The following is a 19,414-nucleotide window of genomic DNA, read 5'->3' as shown; positions in this document are numbered from 1 at the left end:
ATATATATATATATATATATGTAGAATCAATCGTATAACTGATTCTAATCATAATGAGCCAAACACTGTAGTGTTATGATAAAACAGTTAAAGTGTGGGGGTAGCAAGAGGTCAGGGTGTTCGAAATGTGATTCAGAGGATGCCGATCGTTTCTTTTTTGTAAGTTATCTACGAGCATATTCCACCTGTGATGGACTGCGGTGGGTGTCTATGGTGGACACTGCCTAGACGACCCACTCGACTTTCGCTTTATGAACGAGAATAACGCATGTATAGGTTTTGCCCTTTGACAAACACTTTTGACGAAGAACTTGAAAGTATTCATTGATATGCCCTTCCTTGTTGCAATCATGTGATTCAAGGAGATGTCGCGGCAAATGTACGGCAAGCGGCGGCCGAAACACCGCGCATTGCAATCGTTCGTGCTCGACGGAAACGACCGGTGGACCACTCACTTATCAAAGCGTATTTATGGCCTCGAAGCCAAGGGGTGAGAACCGGTTAGGAGCCCTTCGCGTAAGGACGCTATCGAGGACAGCAAAAACGAGAGTGTTAAAAAAAACTGATCATCAACTGCAATTACATCGACTACAACAGCATCAAACTAGGTTGAGATTAATGAGAACAGCTAAAAGCAACGCTGCGAAAATATAACGGTGTCATGACAGAATATAACGACGTAAACACGAGAAGACCGTCCAAACGTTGCCTTGCCTTGCCTTGATCAGGGTTCTGATCTCCAACTACAGTTTTAGTTTACATAATATAGGGAATTTATTTTAAATACATTCATCCATATACTTAGATAACGTATTACTATTATCATACATATATCTAACTATATCTGTATTGGGTCATTTGTTGTGTGCGAATGAAGTAATGATGATAACGAGAACTAATCTCGCTACAAATACGAGCAGAACTACTATCACTAGTTTTAATTAAATATTATTGTTTTCGATTAACTATCATACATTTAGGTAGCAATCGGATCACGCGACCCAGTCTCGTCTTGCCATTATTTGATATCTTACGTGTTATCTATGATATAATTAGAACGACGGCAAGATCCGAATCGTTACTGAAATGGCGCTGCCGCAATTGATGAAACAGAATCATGATAATTACGGTAAAAGCTTGGAAAAACAAAGCAGATACGACTAATCTGTAGACAGACAGGTGGGCACATCTGCGGCCTTTAGAAAAATCAAAGGGGCATCGTATTGAGTTGTAGTGGAAGGTTTTCCGTTGTCCAAAAGTCAGTATCGAAATGATTCTATAACAACTCTATCTGTTAAGAACATTGCTGAGCAAGACACATAACGAGGGGGCAATAATGATTATAATCGTATGCTGTTCTGCATGATCGAGATGTTAGGAAGAATACGAGCGACTGTAGACAGAACTTGAATGCTACCGCCGGATAACGTTCCGCGCAATTTAAATGAAGCAAATAACAAACACAAAGCATTGACGAGTATCGAATAATAACAGATAGTAATTATAGACCGCGATCAGGTCCGCCAGCGCGTGAGCCTGGCGAATATCCACACTGAGATGTTTGATTGGCTATTTGAATTCTGCACCGTACGTCTAGTCGTCTGCTTTCGCAATATACTGCCCTTTCACTTTCTCTACGAATAGGATAGGACTGTATGTATTTGTAAACAATGGAACCCTGTTTACTTGTTTTTTTAGCCAATCTTAAATCGAAAACGACGAAATTTCACGCAGTAATAGAGATACTCATGCATAGTAATCACTGTTTGAGGGGAGCGAATATAAAAGAAAAAGATAGACAAGAATTCAATAGTGAGAAACAAAATTCCTAAACGATAATCTACAATCATGTTTGCCATCGTAATTCAATACGAGCTCGTCCCTGTCCGTTACCTATTCCCACAGTCGTATAGAGATTTCAAATAATTACCTACATCATTAAAGAAGCCACACTGTTTCGGACCTTTTTTGGTTTAGGGATCTAGGACAACGATGATGAACGACTGATGTTGATAAAAAAAAATATAACTTGGCTTTTGTCGGAAGCCATATTGATCATCTACATAAAAAGGAAAAACAACAAGCAGACAGACGACCAGAAGGCGCCTAAAGAACAGTGGATTGATGGTGATGACATCGTCGAACGTATCGGTGTCTTGCTGTTCGATGGTAGCACAATTATAGCACAATTGATTATTACCATTGATATATATATATATATATATATATATATATATATATATAATCGAATATGACTAAATATAAATAAAAGAAAAAGACTATATATTAATATTACATTAACAATATTAGTGATAATTGAATGAAGAAGGATTACAGATTGCAAAGAACGCAAAGATCGGAGGAAACGTTTACAAACCTTTTAACATAAACAAAACTCAAAAATAGGCCGTAACGATGAAGTCACTGGACCAGTGTTAACCGTTGGACGTGGAAGAGATATGAACCGCAACCTGAACGTATAATTATCTATAGTAACATTTGCTTTAGGGACAAGAAACTGGGCCTGTGATTTCGGGTCAAGTAATCAGGCAATCACGTATCATGTGTGCATATATATATGGTCGTATGCTTTACCTGTATGTCTTTGTCCGCGGTACTTGATATGAGGCTTAGTAACGAAACTATTGCCTGCGGTCGAAGACCTGTTTCAGTCGTACAATGTGGAATCCTGGCGTCCTGTGTGTGGTAAGGTCAAGTTAGGTGGAAATTTTCTATCATATAGGGTTGAAGTGAGCGAAATTGCTAGAATCAGCCTGCAGTGAACTCCGGTAGCCGATTAAGTCTGACTAACAGTTCGACGTTTTAGGAGAAGGACCAAAAATAAGATATTTCTAGATCTAGGTGATGCGACGAAGAATATCATTAATCAAGTAATAACACATCGAACTAACAGGGGTAGACATAACAACAGTGGCTGACAACATCTTAGATCTCTAAAGAATTCTGGTAAATCTAGTTAACGAATTCTGTCTCAGATGAACGAAGTCGACTAGAGTGTAATAGACAGCTTCGAACACAGCCTTCACCAATATGGTCAAACGAAAAAGGAAGACAAAGTATATATATATAAGAAGAAATGGTCTTATTCAAAATTCTTTCGGATTTTCTTGCGGCTAAACGGAACGAATGATGACGGGGTGGGTACGCGAAGCCGGACAATAACCACAAACAAACGCTATTCTTTGCTTTTTGTGCTTATGTCAGTTGAAACGATCTGACATAATACTGATGCATAGGATATGCATGACCGCGAGGTTAAACGATTTATTCAGCTTTCCGTTACTACCTTAACATTGTACATCACGAAAAACCTATAAATTCCGGACGTAAATATTAGCAGTGCGAATGTATATATATATATAAATATATATATATATATATATATATATATATATATAATTTGTCTTTAAAGGGTCTGGTGAAAGATTTAAAGCGAACGAATGCGCTACCATTGTCATCACACATACTATAACCTGAAAAAGTAAGCGATGCAGTCGATTCTCGGTGCTGTGAGCTCAGATTTACTGCGCTAGATCTCAATGTGCCTCTACTATATACAACCGCAGAATCACGACCCTATATTTCATAGCTTTAGCATAGGGGTTGGCGGATCTTAAACCAGGAATATGGGAAATGCGTTTACGGGTGGAGTTGACGAAACAGAATTTGGTGGAAGGGCTGAGGAAAAACCTGGCCTAAAAAAGCTTTAGATACTTCACCGCTCTGCTTCGACCGTTTTATGAGGGCATACGACTACGAGAATAAACCGTTTACGTATATGCCCTGATTCTCGGCGTCACCTCTGACCAACCTAACCAAACTGTGGATCCAATATTTAGCTCATTATAGTAATATATAAGCAATGAGAATGACACTTATACCATTAAAATTCGTACGTCCATTGATTGAATTTGAGATAGAGCCGGATAAAGAGAAGTTTTTCAAATCCAACTTAAATTGACGCTAAGTTGAAAACTTAAGTCAGTCGGTTCGATTTGTTGAATCAGTTTGTCAAGCTGGTTCGCTAACTATGGCTGACCACCACAGTACATCGCGTCGGTAAAAAAGAGAGCGGCTGAGGTTGGCTGGCGATCAGAATAGATATACACCACAAAGGCTTATCTATGTGGGCGCGCCATCATCCTGGTGACTTGGTTGAAATCAGATGAGCATCATTCAGGACGTCGCTCATGTCCCCATCGAGATGAGTGTACGATTTCCTGCACGCAGGCGACATTTTGGTGGTCAAGAAAAAATACTAATGCAGAATAAACAGAGTTGTAAGCTAGTCTTGTGTTACAGTTAGCACGTTAGGTATGTGTGTTTTTTTGAGTAGTCGTCGCATTCCTTGAACAGGAGACACTAAATAATGGATCTATAGTAAACATGCATATACATACACTCCGTCAAAGTGACGCTATTCTAATCTCTCAGCGTAACAGTTGACCGTGAAGCAACATGTAGAAGAACACTAACCACACAATGTGAAGAAGTACATTGATAAAATGCTATCAAAAATGATTTAAAAAAATTATAATATTTTATTATTATATATCCTCTAAACAGACATACACACACGCTTTTACACGAGCATTTATAATCAGTGTATCCATTAATAACATCCGTATATCGTATGAACGATGGCAAGACTGATTAATAGAAGCCAATAGTTTATCGCCGATCCCCATTATTTGGCCCCAACAATATCATGCTCTGGCTGGACGTAAGTGGGGTCTGTTAGAGTTCAGGGGTCACGATCTGTTAGGTCCAGCAGTGGCCTGGCGGAACGAATTATGTCTGTGTTACAGTACCACGGATACGAACCGAAATCAAAGAAAAAAACATGATGTTGACTGTTGATCAGGGCTCGCGCTCGTGAGCAACACTAATAAATCTGTTTCGCATATATAATAATAGAAGAGACCCGGATGCAGTGTCAATGTCTCGGACGAACCCCGGAAAGAAATTTTAGCACTGGCGTCTAGTGGATGTTTTGGTTCGATCATTCTTCTCTAATGAGGATGTTCACAAAAAAGAGAAATAAACGCCTACAACGATGAAAAGATATCGACCGATATTTAATGGTCAACACAGAACAATCGATTGAACGGGCAAATTCGACCAGCGTACTCGAGTGTGCGTATTTTATGGCCGATTGCTTTCAATCAGTCAATTCTTTGGCGTGGAAAGCTTCTGTGATCTGCACGGTGCAATGTCTTTCTACACGAATATAATTATCTATCAATAAACTAGTTATTCCTATTGCTCCTCGAATTTTTTTACTATGATAAAGGTTATCATTCGTATTATCACAAACAACATTACTCTTCGCGTGACTGTATTACGTGCTCCGCAGTATTTTCAGCAGTGCCTCACCCGTGGCCATACAAGACTCTAGCACCCATTCCTATCGCGATGGCTTTGTATTAAAAAAAACCGTAACAAAAATGACGATGCATAAGGAAGAACCACTCTGAATTAGCAGTAGCGGCGACGACGACAACAACAACAACAACAATTACTACTACAAGTACAACAACACAGAAAAAAAATCCAAACGAATCAGACAGCTGACTGCTAAATATCTGTTCGAGTGGCCATTTGCAATTGTCAGATTATTCATTACTGTATATTAATACGATTATATATATACTTCTTATAAACACGACCGTTGGTGATTAAGTGTGGACACACGTACGTAGCCTAAAATAAGCATTTAATAAACGATACCTTGGAAAACAGACGACACTGTTTTGGGAGAGCGAATACTGGGATAGCTTATGACGCCGTCCGACACTTGAACCTACCGGCGATGGCCAGGTCGCGGACCTCGATCGGAAAGTACTTCTGTTTTCCTACTACAGTGTCCCAAAGTTCGATAGAAAGGAGTGATTCAATCATGCGAAACAACCATGTCGGAGCAACGTGCATATGGAATGCATATTGTATCATGAAGCGTGCTAGTACGCAAAGGTTTGATGAACGGGACGGACACGAGCCTATCCTATACCCACGTGTCAACAAACAATAGACTAATGGCAAGCAAGAGTATCAAAACACGACTGGTTAAACAGTAACGACACATACACACACACACATATTAGACCCATGTAAGATTTTCTGTTGTGCTGCAACCTATATATATATATATATAAGGTAGTACCAGAGGTTTTTGCATGATGTTAATCGTTAACGTGCTCTGTTCCGTTTCTGGGAAACGAGGAAAAAAGGCTTGCAGTATTTAACGGACGCATACACTCTCCACGGCAAAGCAAAACAAACAAAAGTGGTAACGCGTACGATCACCTATAAACCCCAAGTTGAGACTGATGTAAAATATCGTTAAACTAGCTAAGATGGCTTGATTTTGATAAGTTCCACGAAAGCATCTCATATAATGTAATAGTGTACATATTATATCGGACAGACTTTCTATGATCATTGGTTTCTGTTGTACTAACTATTTCTGAGTGCTAACTCATTGTGGTAAGTTGATCTGAGCTAGATTCATAGCTCGACAGATCATTCATTCTGCTTACATTGTGGTGCCGTTTTACTTTTTTAGGCTGTTATAATAATGAGTTCAAGATTCACCTGCCATAGCACGGTAAGCTAGATCAGATCATTCAAACAAGTTCAATCTTCCATTTTCTCCAAAATGAATGGTCCTCAATGATTGTGTCTCTAGTGCTTGATGGATAGAAAAGCCATGCTACGCCTTGAATGAGCTGAAAACATAAAAATAGAAACAAACTCTGCTAAATCTACCGATGCAGTCCAGGCCTCCATAAGATCCGCACTCGACGAGCGCTACCCAGTTGACAATCGCACGCCTTTAGACACGTATTCAGGATTATGGACTCATATAGCTACATACTTGAAACGCCGTAGTAACATATAATGATTACTATATGACCGCTGTACGTCGATTGTACGTTGTTGGGTATTTGTATTGAGACATCCTTGGCGAAACATCCGTGGCAAAGGAAAAACCACACCTCGTGCTCATCTACGTAACATTGATATTCTTACTAGCATGATCGCGATGTTCAAATAATGCGCCTTTTGTGTGTATGTTCCATATTGACGGGCAACGTTTGATGTCTTTAGCTTAGTCCTTTCACCGCTGTCAAGCATATATGCATAGGGCCAGCATATATCACACAATTTCAACGCCGTTTATTTCGATTATAGCATGGCGTGATAATTGTGTGTGACGTAAAGTAATTATATATAATATATATATACACATTTATGCAACTTGAGGTAGAATACCTTTGGACAGGTCAAATTAGGAAATGCATTAGGGATGGATGAGGTAATAGACAAGTTAAGAAAGTAAGTAAGTGAGTTATATGGTAAGTTGATGCAGAGTCCGTAAAAAGGTGCCAACGAAAAAAACTTACGCATGCGCATGTTTGACACGAACAGAAAAAAAGGAGGTGAAAACCGGCCTTTCTCGTGAGAACGTGTTTCCATTAGGAGTCAATTAAGCATTGTTTGGCGGTGGGCTTTAAACACGAACGATCAGTCATGTTACGACGGACACAAACGGGAATCAACCAATACACACAGTTAAATATCGTCACCAGCAGAAAGCTTATAACGGAAAAAAACGACAGCGAAAACGAGATTTACTAAAAAAAAACCTCAAATCGAAAACGGACTTATTAATAAACACTGACAAAACACTAAAAACTGTAGAGGGCAACGATTGCATCGAACTCGGCGGACGCGAGAATGGAGATCATTCACGATATAGACATGCAGAATTACATGATAATAGCCGGACATCCTTCTTCTAAGGAGTGATACGATGGGGTTATGTTAGTCTGTCAAGCTGCTTATTGTACCACATAAGACCTCTTACCATAACTAGGTTTCTTCCCTGGCCGACAGTTAATTCTAGTCAAATTCTAAAGTTTTAGGACGACTTGAAAAGAAGTTATTTATGACAAAATACGGAAGTTCCAACCGAATAGTTTGCAATGAGCTGAATTGTATTGGTATAAAGTCAGGTGCGATTCAGAGTATTCTCAACTTTTTATGGCTAGGCATCGGCGTAGTCTTTCCTCTTTGTGCTGTTTCTGTCCAGCGAGATTGTGGCCGTTCGATAATCCAGTAGCGCGACATTTGTTCTTTGGGGACCGCAAACAAACTTTGATGTTGGCAAATGCTTTAAATCTTCCACGTTTGTCAACAAGCAGATACATGCACGGATTCTTATTCACCGAGACATATGTTTACAAATGTCTAAACGTAACCAACGTTCGAACGATATGAAATGGTCACAGATATCAACAAAGCACAAAGAGGTCCTTTCAGCTAATAGCTAGAATTCGGACTCTCTTGGATTATTAGGAATCTTGGAAATTAGTTTTTGAGCAAATTATTTATATATAATTACACACATATGTTCTATGGGCAAGTCCTACGTTGTTGTGCTGCTACCATCGTTATCTAAATGCACATGTGCGCGCGGGACCTCTCGAACGTTTTGCCCCAAATGACGGCGTCCCTACCGTCTGATAGTACCAAGACTAACTGGATTTTCTGTAAGGGCCTATGCACTGGTGATTTGTGTGATTGGCCAAAATGAGAACGACGTATCCGTTTCCGTCTATGCATGCCTCTTCAAAATCAACACATTTTCGTTAGTTTATGGTTGCAGGTGTGGGTATCTGTGTGGGTTTGTGTGCAAAAAGAATCCGATCGGCCCCGGCGACAATAGCAAACGCAGAGGAGAGCCAGTACTAGAATGTAACAGCAGCGTTAAGGCAGCTGAATGAGCAGTGATGTTGAGAGACCACTGAAAAATCATTGGACATTAGATGCTGACCGGGCAAAAGATTCTATTGGCTTCAATTCCGCAAGTATTTATCGATCGAGGAAAATGCGCAAGAACATTTTAAAAACGAAATATATAATAATTATCTAGCGCCTCGCTGCAATACTGCTTCTATATATAGTCGATTAAACCGCAAAGTATCTCTAAAAAGTGATGGGCAACAATTACGTGCTAAGTAAATGTTGACGAGCAACCTATTATGATGTAGATACGTACTGACGGTGCAAAGACAATTACTATTTTGACAAAGATTTCATTTAAACCCTTTATTTGTACCTAATGACTCATGCATGCACGTCAATTGTTACAGTATCATTCGCATATACGTCCAATGTGTAGTGGCACTAAAGAAGCCGAAAGATTATGCTCAAGGAATGGGGCACGTCGAAGTCTAACCCCCCACATCTGAGGAATGGTGACAACAACTCACAGAAAAGGAGACGCGAGTCACCGGAAGGCAATCAGCGACAACAACTGCAATTCAGGCTTTCGAATTAGACCGTATTCGTTTTTTTAATAGAGGCTGGTCCCTTTTGGACCAGCCATCGTCGCTGCAACCGACACTCGGAAACAACGAGCTCTTTCTGTAGTGTCTTTTTAGTTGCGTATAGAGCTAAGAGGAGCAGCTTTATCTACATAAACTTGACAAAGTAAAAACAAACGAACACACACAGACACATCACGACCACGCAAGAGGTAATACGCATAAGTATATGAAATAAGAAGGTCGCTACCTATCACGGAAAACAGAAGACGTCGAACAATAAAATTTCTGCAAAGATGACTACGGTTCACGGGTGAATGTATATCACCGTAAACAGAGACAGCATTAGGGGAAAACCTTATGGAACTACGGTGACGATTAAGTTCCACAGAATATACATGCAAACAGCAACAGATACTCAGGAGAAGAGAAAATGGACAATGCAAGCAAGATGGGCACTATGTTGGTGGATTCCGTTATTGTAGCAATGGGAGTAACGAGAAGCCGATGATCGGTCACAGCGATGCAGTAGACCTGATAGACGAGACAATTGTACTTGAGCATTCAATGAATAAAATTTAATTGATGAAATTAAATAAGCAGACGAAAAATTGTGGACTCATTTATATATTCTTAGCTTGAAATACGAACAATTAATTGAACGCTAAAATGTATATGAACGAAAAGCTTAACTCTTAGAAGGATATTATTAGTGGCCTAAGTTTGATCTAGATTTGGTCTTCATCAATCAATAGTAACGGATTAATTAAATGAATTTATACCGTTTGGAGCAAATGATCGGGATTAGCCATAAAATGCCAATCGATCGACTATTTATTTCACTGTTAATCGAAATATTTATCCCAATGTGTTGTTATATATATAGGTCGGTAAAATTGAGAAAATCGATGGCTTGATTGTTTATTGTGTGTTTGTTATTTGCTATTTAGTTCATGTCCTATGTTTATTATCTTCTGCGATGTGTTCGTAGGAAAAGTTAGTTTAACTTATTTTAAAATAGGTATTGCATGATTTTACCCTAATGTCATCGATAGTTGAACCTAGTATAACTGTGACCCCATTGAGAATTGCTTATTTTGGCCAGATGGTCAGGCTAAGCAAAGCACGTACACATCGTGTAAACGTGGCATCATAATCGCAACGTTTGAATCCTTAAATGAAACTCAGAGAAAATCAGAGGGGCAAATGAAGTAAGCCGGGTACGCTGTTTTTGGTTATTCCCATGACGATATATCCCACTTATATTCGTTTTTTACTTATTTTTTCTTACGACAGCTTTTAATTCCTCTGCGCAATAGAAACGGCCGACCGCTGCAAATGAAGCTCGCAACAATATACACTGAATCATCAATACGATAACTGTTACCAGCTAACGTGTTTATATTTCTATATAAGTGTGCTTTTCAAACTTACACTATTAGAACTGTTTTGTATAATAAGTATAATGTTCCCTGGCCTTTCTAATGCGATACTTTCTGTTTGTACGAACATATTTCACACTAGTAGTGACAATTTTCGTCTAAGAAAATGTCCATTATAGCACTTGTAAGGCATTACGAAGCTTGGCCATGACTCGTTCAATCAGAGCTGCTTTGCCCAGCTACCGACATGATTGGCCCAGTGGCTAATTTATTTTTCGTTGGCGATCCCGCTGTTGTTAATTAGCCGTTCCCTTAGCCAGACATCATTATACAGATAGTTTTGCTACGAAAATAAAGGTCTCGAACGGCTTTTCGGCCTTCGTAATAGCTACTGCTCGATCCATGCTTAAAACTCCATAGACATAGCTCATATTGGGTTGTTCAAAATTCCACTACGAACATAGCACGTTTTCTGGGTGATATTGGACATGCCTGATTCTTCAAATAGGCCCGAAGAAGTCTTAAAATTGAAATATTTTTAAGTAAGCGATTAAGTCAGGTCGAAACGTTTATGGCTTGAGCGAACTACGCAGTTAAACTTGATTGCGCATATGTTTGTGGCAAATAGGACGTTGTTTGCAAACTAAAACATTTTGGATTAATAAGAATACAAAACGGTGCTTAAATGAATGAAATCCATGAGGTAGTTATGCTAAAATTTGTATGGCAGGTTTCATACAGCAGTCCCCGTGATAAATTAGTAGGTAGCGTATTTGCCTGCCAATGTTAGGGACACGTTGTGGTCTAGGTTCGAACCCCGGCATAGACGGACTGCATTACATGCAGCCCTCTGTCTGACGCAATGCCTATCTAACGGCGATACCTGACGTCAAACTCGAAACACCGGGATTTCATACAACAGGTAAGCCAGCTCCCGACAAGATGGCTGCCATGGCAAAGCTGTGTTCCCCGCCTCGATTTTTTTTTAATTAAGACCCCTTAACTAAAACAATTTATAAGTGCTCCGTGTTGCCTATTGCTCTATGATCCTTTCCAAATGTATTGAAGTAAGCTTTACAGAACTTCCTGGCAGAATAGGGAAGTTTAGTTTGCGAGACACGCCCAAAAGTTAACTACAACACCATTCTTTAAATAGTGAGAAATTCAACATGGCTACTAACTCGAGTTTTTTTTTAATTTAGGACACATACAGTCGTACACAATGCATCTACTTTAGGAAAGATCAATAGACTTAATTCTATGCGAAATTGGCCTCAACCTTAAGAAACGCAAAATTTAAACGTAAACGACCGTCCTGGCACTGTTCAGCTGTTCCTGGGAAAGGCTTTTACTAATATTGTTATCGTGTATGGTCTATTACCTCCTATCTGCTGATCCGAAAAATGGAAGTTCGCCATCGAAAGAAACTTTTGGGAACTCACGATATGTGTGATGATAAGTTATCGTTGGGGCCCCTCAGACTGACCTTGAAACGAGGCGTCAAGGTCAACTGGTTACAGTGAGATGAGAGTACCGGCATGTCCAGATCGTCGCGGACACAAGCTTTGCCACTTTGCGCAGAGCTAAAGTAAGTCAAAAATAGCAAATATTATTCAACAAAAATATAGTCATTAAAATAGGCCCACAACAAGATTATTAATTATACTCCTAGAAAGATCACGATATTTTTCGTTTCAATCCGTTCTCATTTGTTATTTCGCTAAGGACTGCCGAGGCCCTTAATGAGTACGCTTGGACTGAAGCATAACCGAGGTACAATAAGGAAGTAGTTGTGATTAAGTAACAACGATTTTATAGCACTAGCATTCTATAGGGAACTACTTACTAACTGATAAAATATGTCATATTATACGAAAGCTTAAGCTGTAATAACCCTGTAATAAAGGTGTAACCCTGACAAATTGTAATATCAACATAATTTTATACCATGTTATAAAATTACGTGGTAACGCGCGGATTTGACCTTATTTACTTTTTTTTTTGTACTAGTATCCAACCCTAGTTTATTATATTGTAAAACGATATATACCTAGAAATATTACTGTAGAACGTAGATTAATAGAGTATCCATATCAAGGCGTAGACGATAAATTGATCGAGAGCTCAATGGTATCCTATGATAGATGTTACAGATATCCCTATATGCTACAATCGTAATTCTGGTACAACCTCGGTAACAAGATGTTTTCTCTTGGCCGACCGTCGGTCTGGGATACTATATAACTTCTGTGTCTCAAGCCTCGTTCAATTTTACTATTACAGAAGCCATAAACTACGCAGTGTCTGCCCTTACGAGGTCTGAACGAGGTACCTTCGTGCCAGAATAACAAAATGATTAGCTATGGTATTTGTGACAAGTGTTCCTTACTCAAGTTTTTGCGTCAATGCTTGTTGCCAAGTAGAAACGATTACACGGTATACTACGACGATCATTTATCATTGCATACTGTGTGGTATTATACAGACGCTAGTGTAAACAAGTACGCAGAAAGCCATGCCGATTTTGGTACGATTGCTAGCGATATGTTTTGAGAGATGTTTTGACCACTTTAGCTCTCTATCGTGGTATAATGTATGCCCTATGATATTACGAAATACTGATATATTTGTTAAATAGAGATACAGATGTGATGCGGGACCATCAGCTGAGTGTGGCTTGAGCACGCTTAGCTTGCGTCCGAGGCTCCGGGTTTTTGAAGCTCTCTTTTTTGTCGCGTATACTCGTACTCTCATAAGATAAGAAGAACTCCACCAAATTGCAGCCTCAGAATCTTTTTAGGATATACTGTTACGTTAATTTAGATATGATAAGCACAAGTTTTTCGAATCAGTCGGTTACACATTTGTCCATGTGAACGCCCGCACCAAAGAGTGCTTTTTTGTTTTAATCGACATAAATTGAGAACTTGTGTAAAAAAAACCTTAACCGATTTTTTCATGCAACATTTTATTTAAAGTGCCATATCGCCATTTCGCGTTGTTTATGGTCACCTTTTAGATTAAAGATTTGACATAAAACGGCTTACTACTAATTATGCTTCATTTATTCAGAGATTACTTATTTATTTTAATTTGTGACGATCAATTTGGCTAAAGAACCTATTAACTAGAGATCTATTAAGTATTAGTCTTCTCTTTGCTACCGGCTCTGTGTTATGTATTACCAGCTAATGTTAAAATAGGCACTTTCTGCGCTCGCATCCTGATCGAAGACGCATATCTGCACACAAATACAAACGGAACACCCGAAGTAGCAAACCTTAAGCACAACTCTCAAGGTTAGTCCTGACCTGACAAAGCTTAGAGAGTAACCCCTCTTCCTCGCCTGCCCTGAACCCAGCTGCACGCAGCAGAGCGACTCTGCCTGCAACAGCGTAGACGCTGACATTACTACAATAGCAGCAGCGGCAGCATCGCAGAAGCTCCCGGTTGAGCTTGCAATGGAACGCCTGCGGCAACCGCTCAGTCAGCCAAGCAAAACAGCGAGGTTCAAGCAGTGAAGATGTTGAGGTTACAACTTACTCTGATTGTGGCGGCGCTCGAATTGCGACCACGGCAACAAGAGCAGCAGCAGTAGAAATCAGTAAAAGGCAAAAAGTACATAATCGGCGAATGGTGCCTCGCTAGGGCCTCAATATTTGCACCGTCACCAAACGTGGCGGCCAGCAAGAGCGAAAGCTACTCAAATGCTGCTACAGAGATAGCCGTCGCTAATCGCTGCCTGCTACTTGATTTCTGCAATAAACGCAACCGATGCGGACAACTATTGCGGCGCTTGTGAAACCTGTTTGATTTCAACTAATCAAGCGCATCACGATGGAAATATGGGGTCTTCCGTTACCGCCGCGACAACAGCCAATGGTTTTGCTCTGGTCAGAATAGCTGAAAACAGCGACAAGCGTAAAGGCAAACACAATTTCCATTACAGGCCGACTCCTAAAGCCTCGAGCCATACTTTACCATTGCTCGACTGGAGCCTCCTTAGCTACCGGGGGCATCTAGGACGTTAATTAGTTACGACTTGTTTGTTAGTTCGCCCATTATTGGTGGTCGCAGATTTCTTTAGCTTTTATTAGCAGAGAACACGGCGGTGATACGCTGAGTTACCAAATCGACACTCTACTAACTAACGCGTATGCGCCGAAACAATTACATATCAGCGAACAAATGCCGAAGGACAGCGGATACCGGACAGCACGGCGACAAACGCAGACGGCTCTTTGGGTATTTACTGTCTTGATGGCTGCCGCAAAGACGAAAACTCTGATCGCATACGCGCCAGTAGTCGTCATAGTTGTAGTTAAAATAGCAAATCAAACCCACGCAATTCAACTGTATGTACAGCCGTTAGCATAAGCATTTACGTCCAACAAAATGGATCATAAACAGATAGATACATCCCAAGCCAAACAGACATAAACATATGATATCCAATTCGCGTAATTCTGTTTCGAACGCACGGGACTCGTATCACTTATAGTTCGTAGCGGATTCTCTGATGACGCTCTGTCGTTGCTTAACTAACTCGTCAATCCTAATTTTCCACGGGGTAAGTTATCGCAGATCAGAGCGGGATGGGAGAAGCAAACAAGGTCCTGATCCCACTCGTCCAACATCATTGTTACCACATAGAGATGGCCCCTACATGTAAGCTATACGACCTACTAGAATAGAAAGCAGTATGAGTGGCTATACTACATGCAGTAATGTCTAACTTGACACTCGTAACTAGTGGCCGAAAACGCACGTCAGCTTATACGGATTCCGACTGGACCCTTATTTTAGTTTGTAGCGTTACAATATAGAGGGATCAGATTGGCCAGGCACGTCATCAAGTTAGTTAACAATCCAGCATTCCTAAATCAAGGTCATGGTTAATTAAATTGCCTAAATGTTTGAATTTTACCAGCTGTCGTTGAAGAATAGGGACCATTCCCACGGCTAGCCATGGCTCGAACTCAAAATCGTAGCAGGCTAGACGTCTCTCAAGCAAAAACCTTCCATGCGGCTTCAAACTCAAGCGGTTTCCGGTTTTCTTCGCATATATTCTAACGGCAGACATATTCTTCTATCAATTATCTATGAGTCGCACGAATAACTTATGCACTTATTTACGTATGTAAAACATTTGTCCTTAACAAAAGGCAAATTTCGAGCTAAAATTCTGTATTTTTTTTGCCGCAGTCGCGTTTTGGGGCTTTAATCGGCCATCTCCAGTCGTCTTGATACTCGGATACCGTCTACTAATTTTAAACCTGGGTCGATATCTCTTTTACTACTATTCCCACCCTATAATATTTGATTGATGCATTTGCTTTAAACATTTGGGAGTTGAACCAATTAGATTTGCTATCATACAACACAATTAAATATTTGTCCAAGCTGAGCAAGGTAAGAAGAAAGCTAAGCTATAAAAAGCAAAATATCCCCATATCAACATGGCCGTTCCGTTCCAACTCTGCCATCACGTCAATTAAAATAGATGAAGCACTTTGATGATTTTACCGATTATTAATGAATATTATCGCTTAGAAATATAGAAAATGATGTATAGCACAATGGTCACTAGAATTCCACTACGGTCAAGCAGACCTTGCTCCATAATTGACAGAGTTTACCAGATGCGATCGTACACTCAAAATTGAAACAAATATCTCGTATGAAATGATATCCACATCCGGTCAACTCGCTTACAATAAGTACCATCAAGCTACATGATTTATCGAAGCGCTACTCGGACGTATCGAGCCCATTTAACAGAACGGCCGCAATCCTTATACAACTACAGTCTGCGCGACGCAGTGGCAGGATTTGCCAATGTTCTCAGGCCCGTTTCATTGAGTTGGGCATTTCAAAGAAGGCACAAACTACCTACGGTCGGAATCAAGTCTCCATTCAGCAGCATGAGACTATTATCATGGCTAACAATTAGCTAACAAAATATTGCAACTGGGACCTTCTCAAAAAAAGACGTCTTTCGGTTGAGGCAAGCCTGGCCGTCAAGTGATTACTGGCCGACCACGACAAGCTAAACTGGCCTGCCTTCTCTACTAAAGGGTATCACGAGAACACGATTTTGCAGGTTGCGTTTTTTAACAATATACGTATAAAAAAAGAACGACTTTATCGTTAACTTCTACATGCATAGAACTCTAATATTCAGTAAAATAAAAGTGGAAACAAGGATAACCGAAAAACTAACGGCACTTCGCAAAAAACAAGGCGGAACCGCTTCTCAAGTTCGACTGAACGGATGGCCACACCGCTCCTGCAAAAATCCCGTAGACAAAGTTTAGATTCAATTTTCTTCGATTTTCAGCCACTGATTTGGTTCAAAGTTGCGCCTTTTTCTGCGAAGTTACAATGCTTCAAATGCGTCCCGGAAAACCCTTAAAATGAAGCATATTTTTTAGTTATTTGAAGTAAGCAATGGGGTCAAGCCAAGCTGTTTGTGGCCCGGGTTGATTCCACCCAGTTGAAATTTCGACTATGTGTATCTTTATTGGCTGCAAAATTTTTTGCAAGCGTGGATTTTGGATGGCCGAGAAAACAGTGAACAAAATAATAGCACAACCATTGAAGTCGATGCAGTAGTTTAGTTAAAATTTGCATACAAAGTTTCATATACTGAATGGGCCACCTCCCGACAAGATGGCTGCCACCACGGCAGTGTGCTTCCCGCCTTGAGTTTTTTCGAATTATAGCCCGCTGAAAAAGAGATTTCACGTCCGATTTGTACCCATTTGTAATCTGTGATCCTTTCCGAATGTATCTGCATACGTTTCACACAAGTTTCTTGCACCAGGACGAAGTTTACAGCAGTTTTGTAAGATACAGTCGATTTTCGAATGCGACGTCATTCGTCAAATTTCTAGAATTTCAACAGAGCTATTGGGTCGATAATTTTGAGATTTAACTCAACTGTAGTTGAATTTCTCGTCTACAGAATGCGACCTTCGTGACAAAAATCCACAAACTCGTTCCCAGATAAAATTGGCCGCTAGCCTGTTAAGAAACACAAATACGAAACATAAACGGCCGCTTTAGCGGCGCGCAGCTGTTCGGGGAGAGCGCCAGCACGCCCGGGTGCCTTCGTTTTCTTTATAAGAGGCACTTTGCGTTGTGGCGGGCAGTTGGTTCCCAGTAGTTGAGCAGAGAGGACGCGAGAGCGAAAAACCTGGCGTAGTTGTTCTCGGTCGTTCGACCTACACAAAAAATGACCATGGATGCTGTTGTGCCTGCTGCCGCTCCGGCTACTCCGAAGAAAGTCAAGGCCGTTAAGCCTAAGGCTCCGAAGAAGGTTTCAACCCATCCTTCGTATCAGGACATGATCAAGAAAGCCGTCGAAACTCTTAAGGACCGCGGAGGATCGTCCCGCCAAGCTATTCAAAAGTACATCCAGGCCACATTTAAGACTTGCGATGATAAGGTGTCGCAGGCACACCTCAAGATTGCTCTGAAGCGTGGTGTCGAAACCGGACTACTGAAGCGTGTTAAGGGAACCGGTGCGTCTGGATCGTTCCGACTGGCACAGAAAGTCACAAAGCCTGTCCAGCCTAAGGTTGTCAAAAAGCCGAAGGTCGCGAAGAAGCCGCAGGCAGCAAAGCCCGCTGGTGAGAAAAAGACTGTCAAGCCAAAGACTGTTAAGGCAAAGGCCCCAAGCAAACTAAAGCCTAAAAAGGCTGTGGCGGAGAAAAAGGCTTCGAAGCCGAAAATGGCCAAGAAGCCGAAAACACCTAAAAAAGCTTTGAAGCCTGCAGCGAAAAAAGCCGTTACTCCTAAAGTAAAGAAGTCCGTCGCAAAGAAGGCCCCTGCCAAGAAGTAGGTGAACTCACTGCCTCTCGGCTTGGCCTGCCTACCAGACAGCCTTCTTAAGCGAGCCTCTAGGAAGCGGCCAATGGCCTAGAACGTATTAAATAAGCAGACAACCACTTTCATTATCACCACTACGAATCATTTTGCATTCATGGTGCTGTTAACGGTGATACCAGCTTGGACCAGTAATGGGCGTTTGTGTAGAGAACCCAACTGGTCTAACGGTTATTTCATCGACGGAAATTCATCTGTTCATCCCCTCGTGTAGACGTCACCGAAAATTGCCGATAATCAACAATCCATGCTACGTTAACACATAGTAACCATTGTAAAATGCATCAATGTTGATAGAAGTTGTATTTGGCTATTGGTGGCCGCCGAGAAGTTATTTAATGTAAATATGTTGTACATACATATATTTATCATTATTTCACAGACAGAAAATAAAAGCTTCCCCAACGAAGTATCTCACAGGCAGAAAATAAAAGCTTCTACAACGAAGCGTAGTAAAAAATACATATATTTATCATTATTTCACAAGCTGAAAATAAAAGCTTCTTCAACGAAGCGTAGTGGAAACCAAACTTGACTGTTTTCCGATCGCTAAGGTCTAAATCTAGTTTATTAGGGTTCGCAAGAGCTGTGTTAATCAACCATTTCGTATTGTAAGAATTCGCGACGATCACCCACTAGGTAGTTGCTGACAACACACAAAATAAACTCCTTCACCTGTGATTTATCTTAGTCCTACGTTAACACTTAACATAGGATTTAATGATCAGGGTTCTAATGGTCTTAAGCAGTGGGTTTTGGCGGGCCCGGGTCATCTCTTTGCCAACACTT

General features: G+C 40.6%; 2 protein-coding genes across 3 annotated transcripts in view; both read left to right on the top strand.

Annotated features, from left to right (window-relative positions):
• LOC111266141 (uncharacterized) overlaps positions 1-9,964 on the top strand; it is a 53,605-nt gene extending 43,641 nt beyond the window's left edge. Inside the window, exon 14 of one of the 2 annotated variants that reach the window (XM_022843339.2) lies at positions 9,180-9,964. The gene's annotated coding sequence lies outside the window, so the exon portion shown is untranslated. Of the gene's footprint in view, positions 1-362 lie in introns of both variants that reach the window. The other variant, XM_022843338.2, reaches the window with a different exon arrangement.
• Positions 9,965-17,874: 7,910 nt separating this feature from the next.
• LOC111266142 (putative histone H1.6) lies at positions 17,875-19,155 on the top strand. The gene has a single exon (XM_022843340.2). It carries the CDS (start codon positions 17,973-17,975, stop codon positions 18,579-18,581), a length of 609 nt encoding a protein of 202 aa, XP_022699075.1. The 5' UTR covers positions 17,875-17,972; the 3' UTR covers positions 18,582-19,155.
• The last annotated feature ends 259 nt before the right edge of the window (positions 19,156-19,414 follow it).

The sequence above is a fragment of the Varroa jacobsoni genome, unplaced genomic scaffold (assembly GCF_002532875.2).
Source record: "Varroa jacobsoni isolate VJ856 unplaced genomic scaffold, vjacob_1.0 scaffold_1058, whole genome shotgun sequence".
Lineage (NCBI taxonomy): Eukaryota > Metazoa > Arthropoda > Arachnida > Mesostigmata > Varroidae > Varroa > Varroa jacobsoni.
This window is presented reverse-complemented; position numbering and strand designations above follow the sequence as displayed.

Coding starts and splice junctions, on each gene's coding strand:
- LOC111266142 (XM_022843340.2), top strand. CDS start 17,973: ATGACCATGGATGCTGTTGTGCCTGCTGCCGCTCCGGCTACTCCGAAG.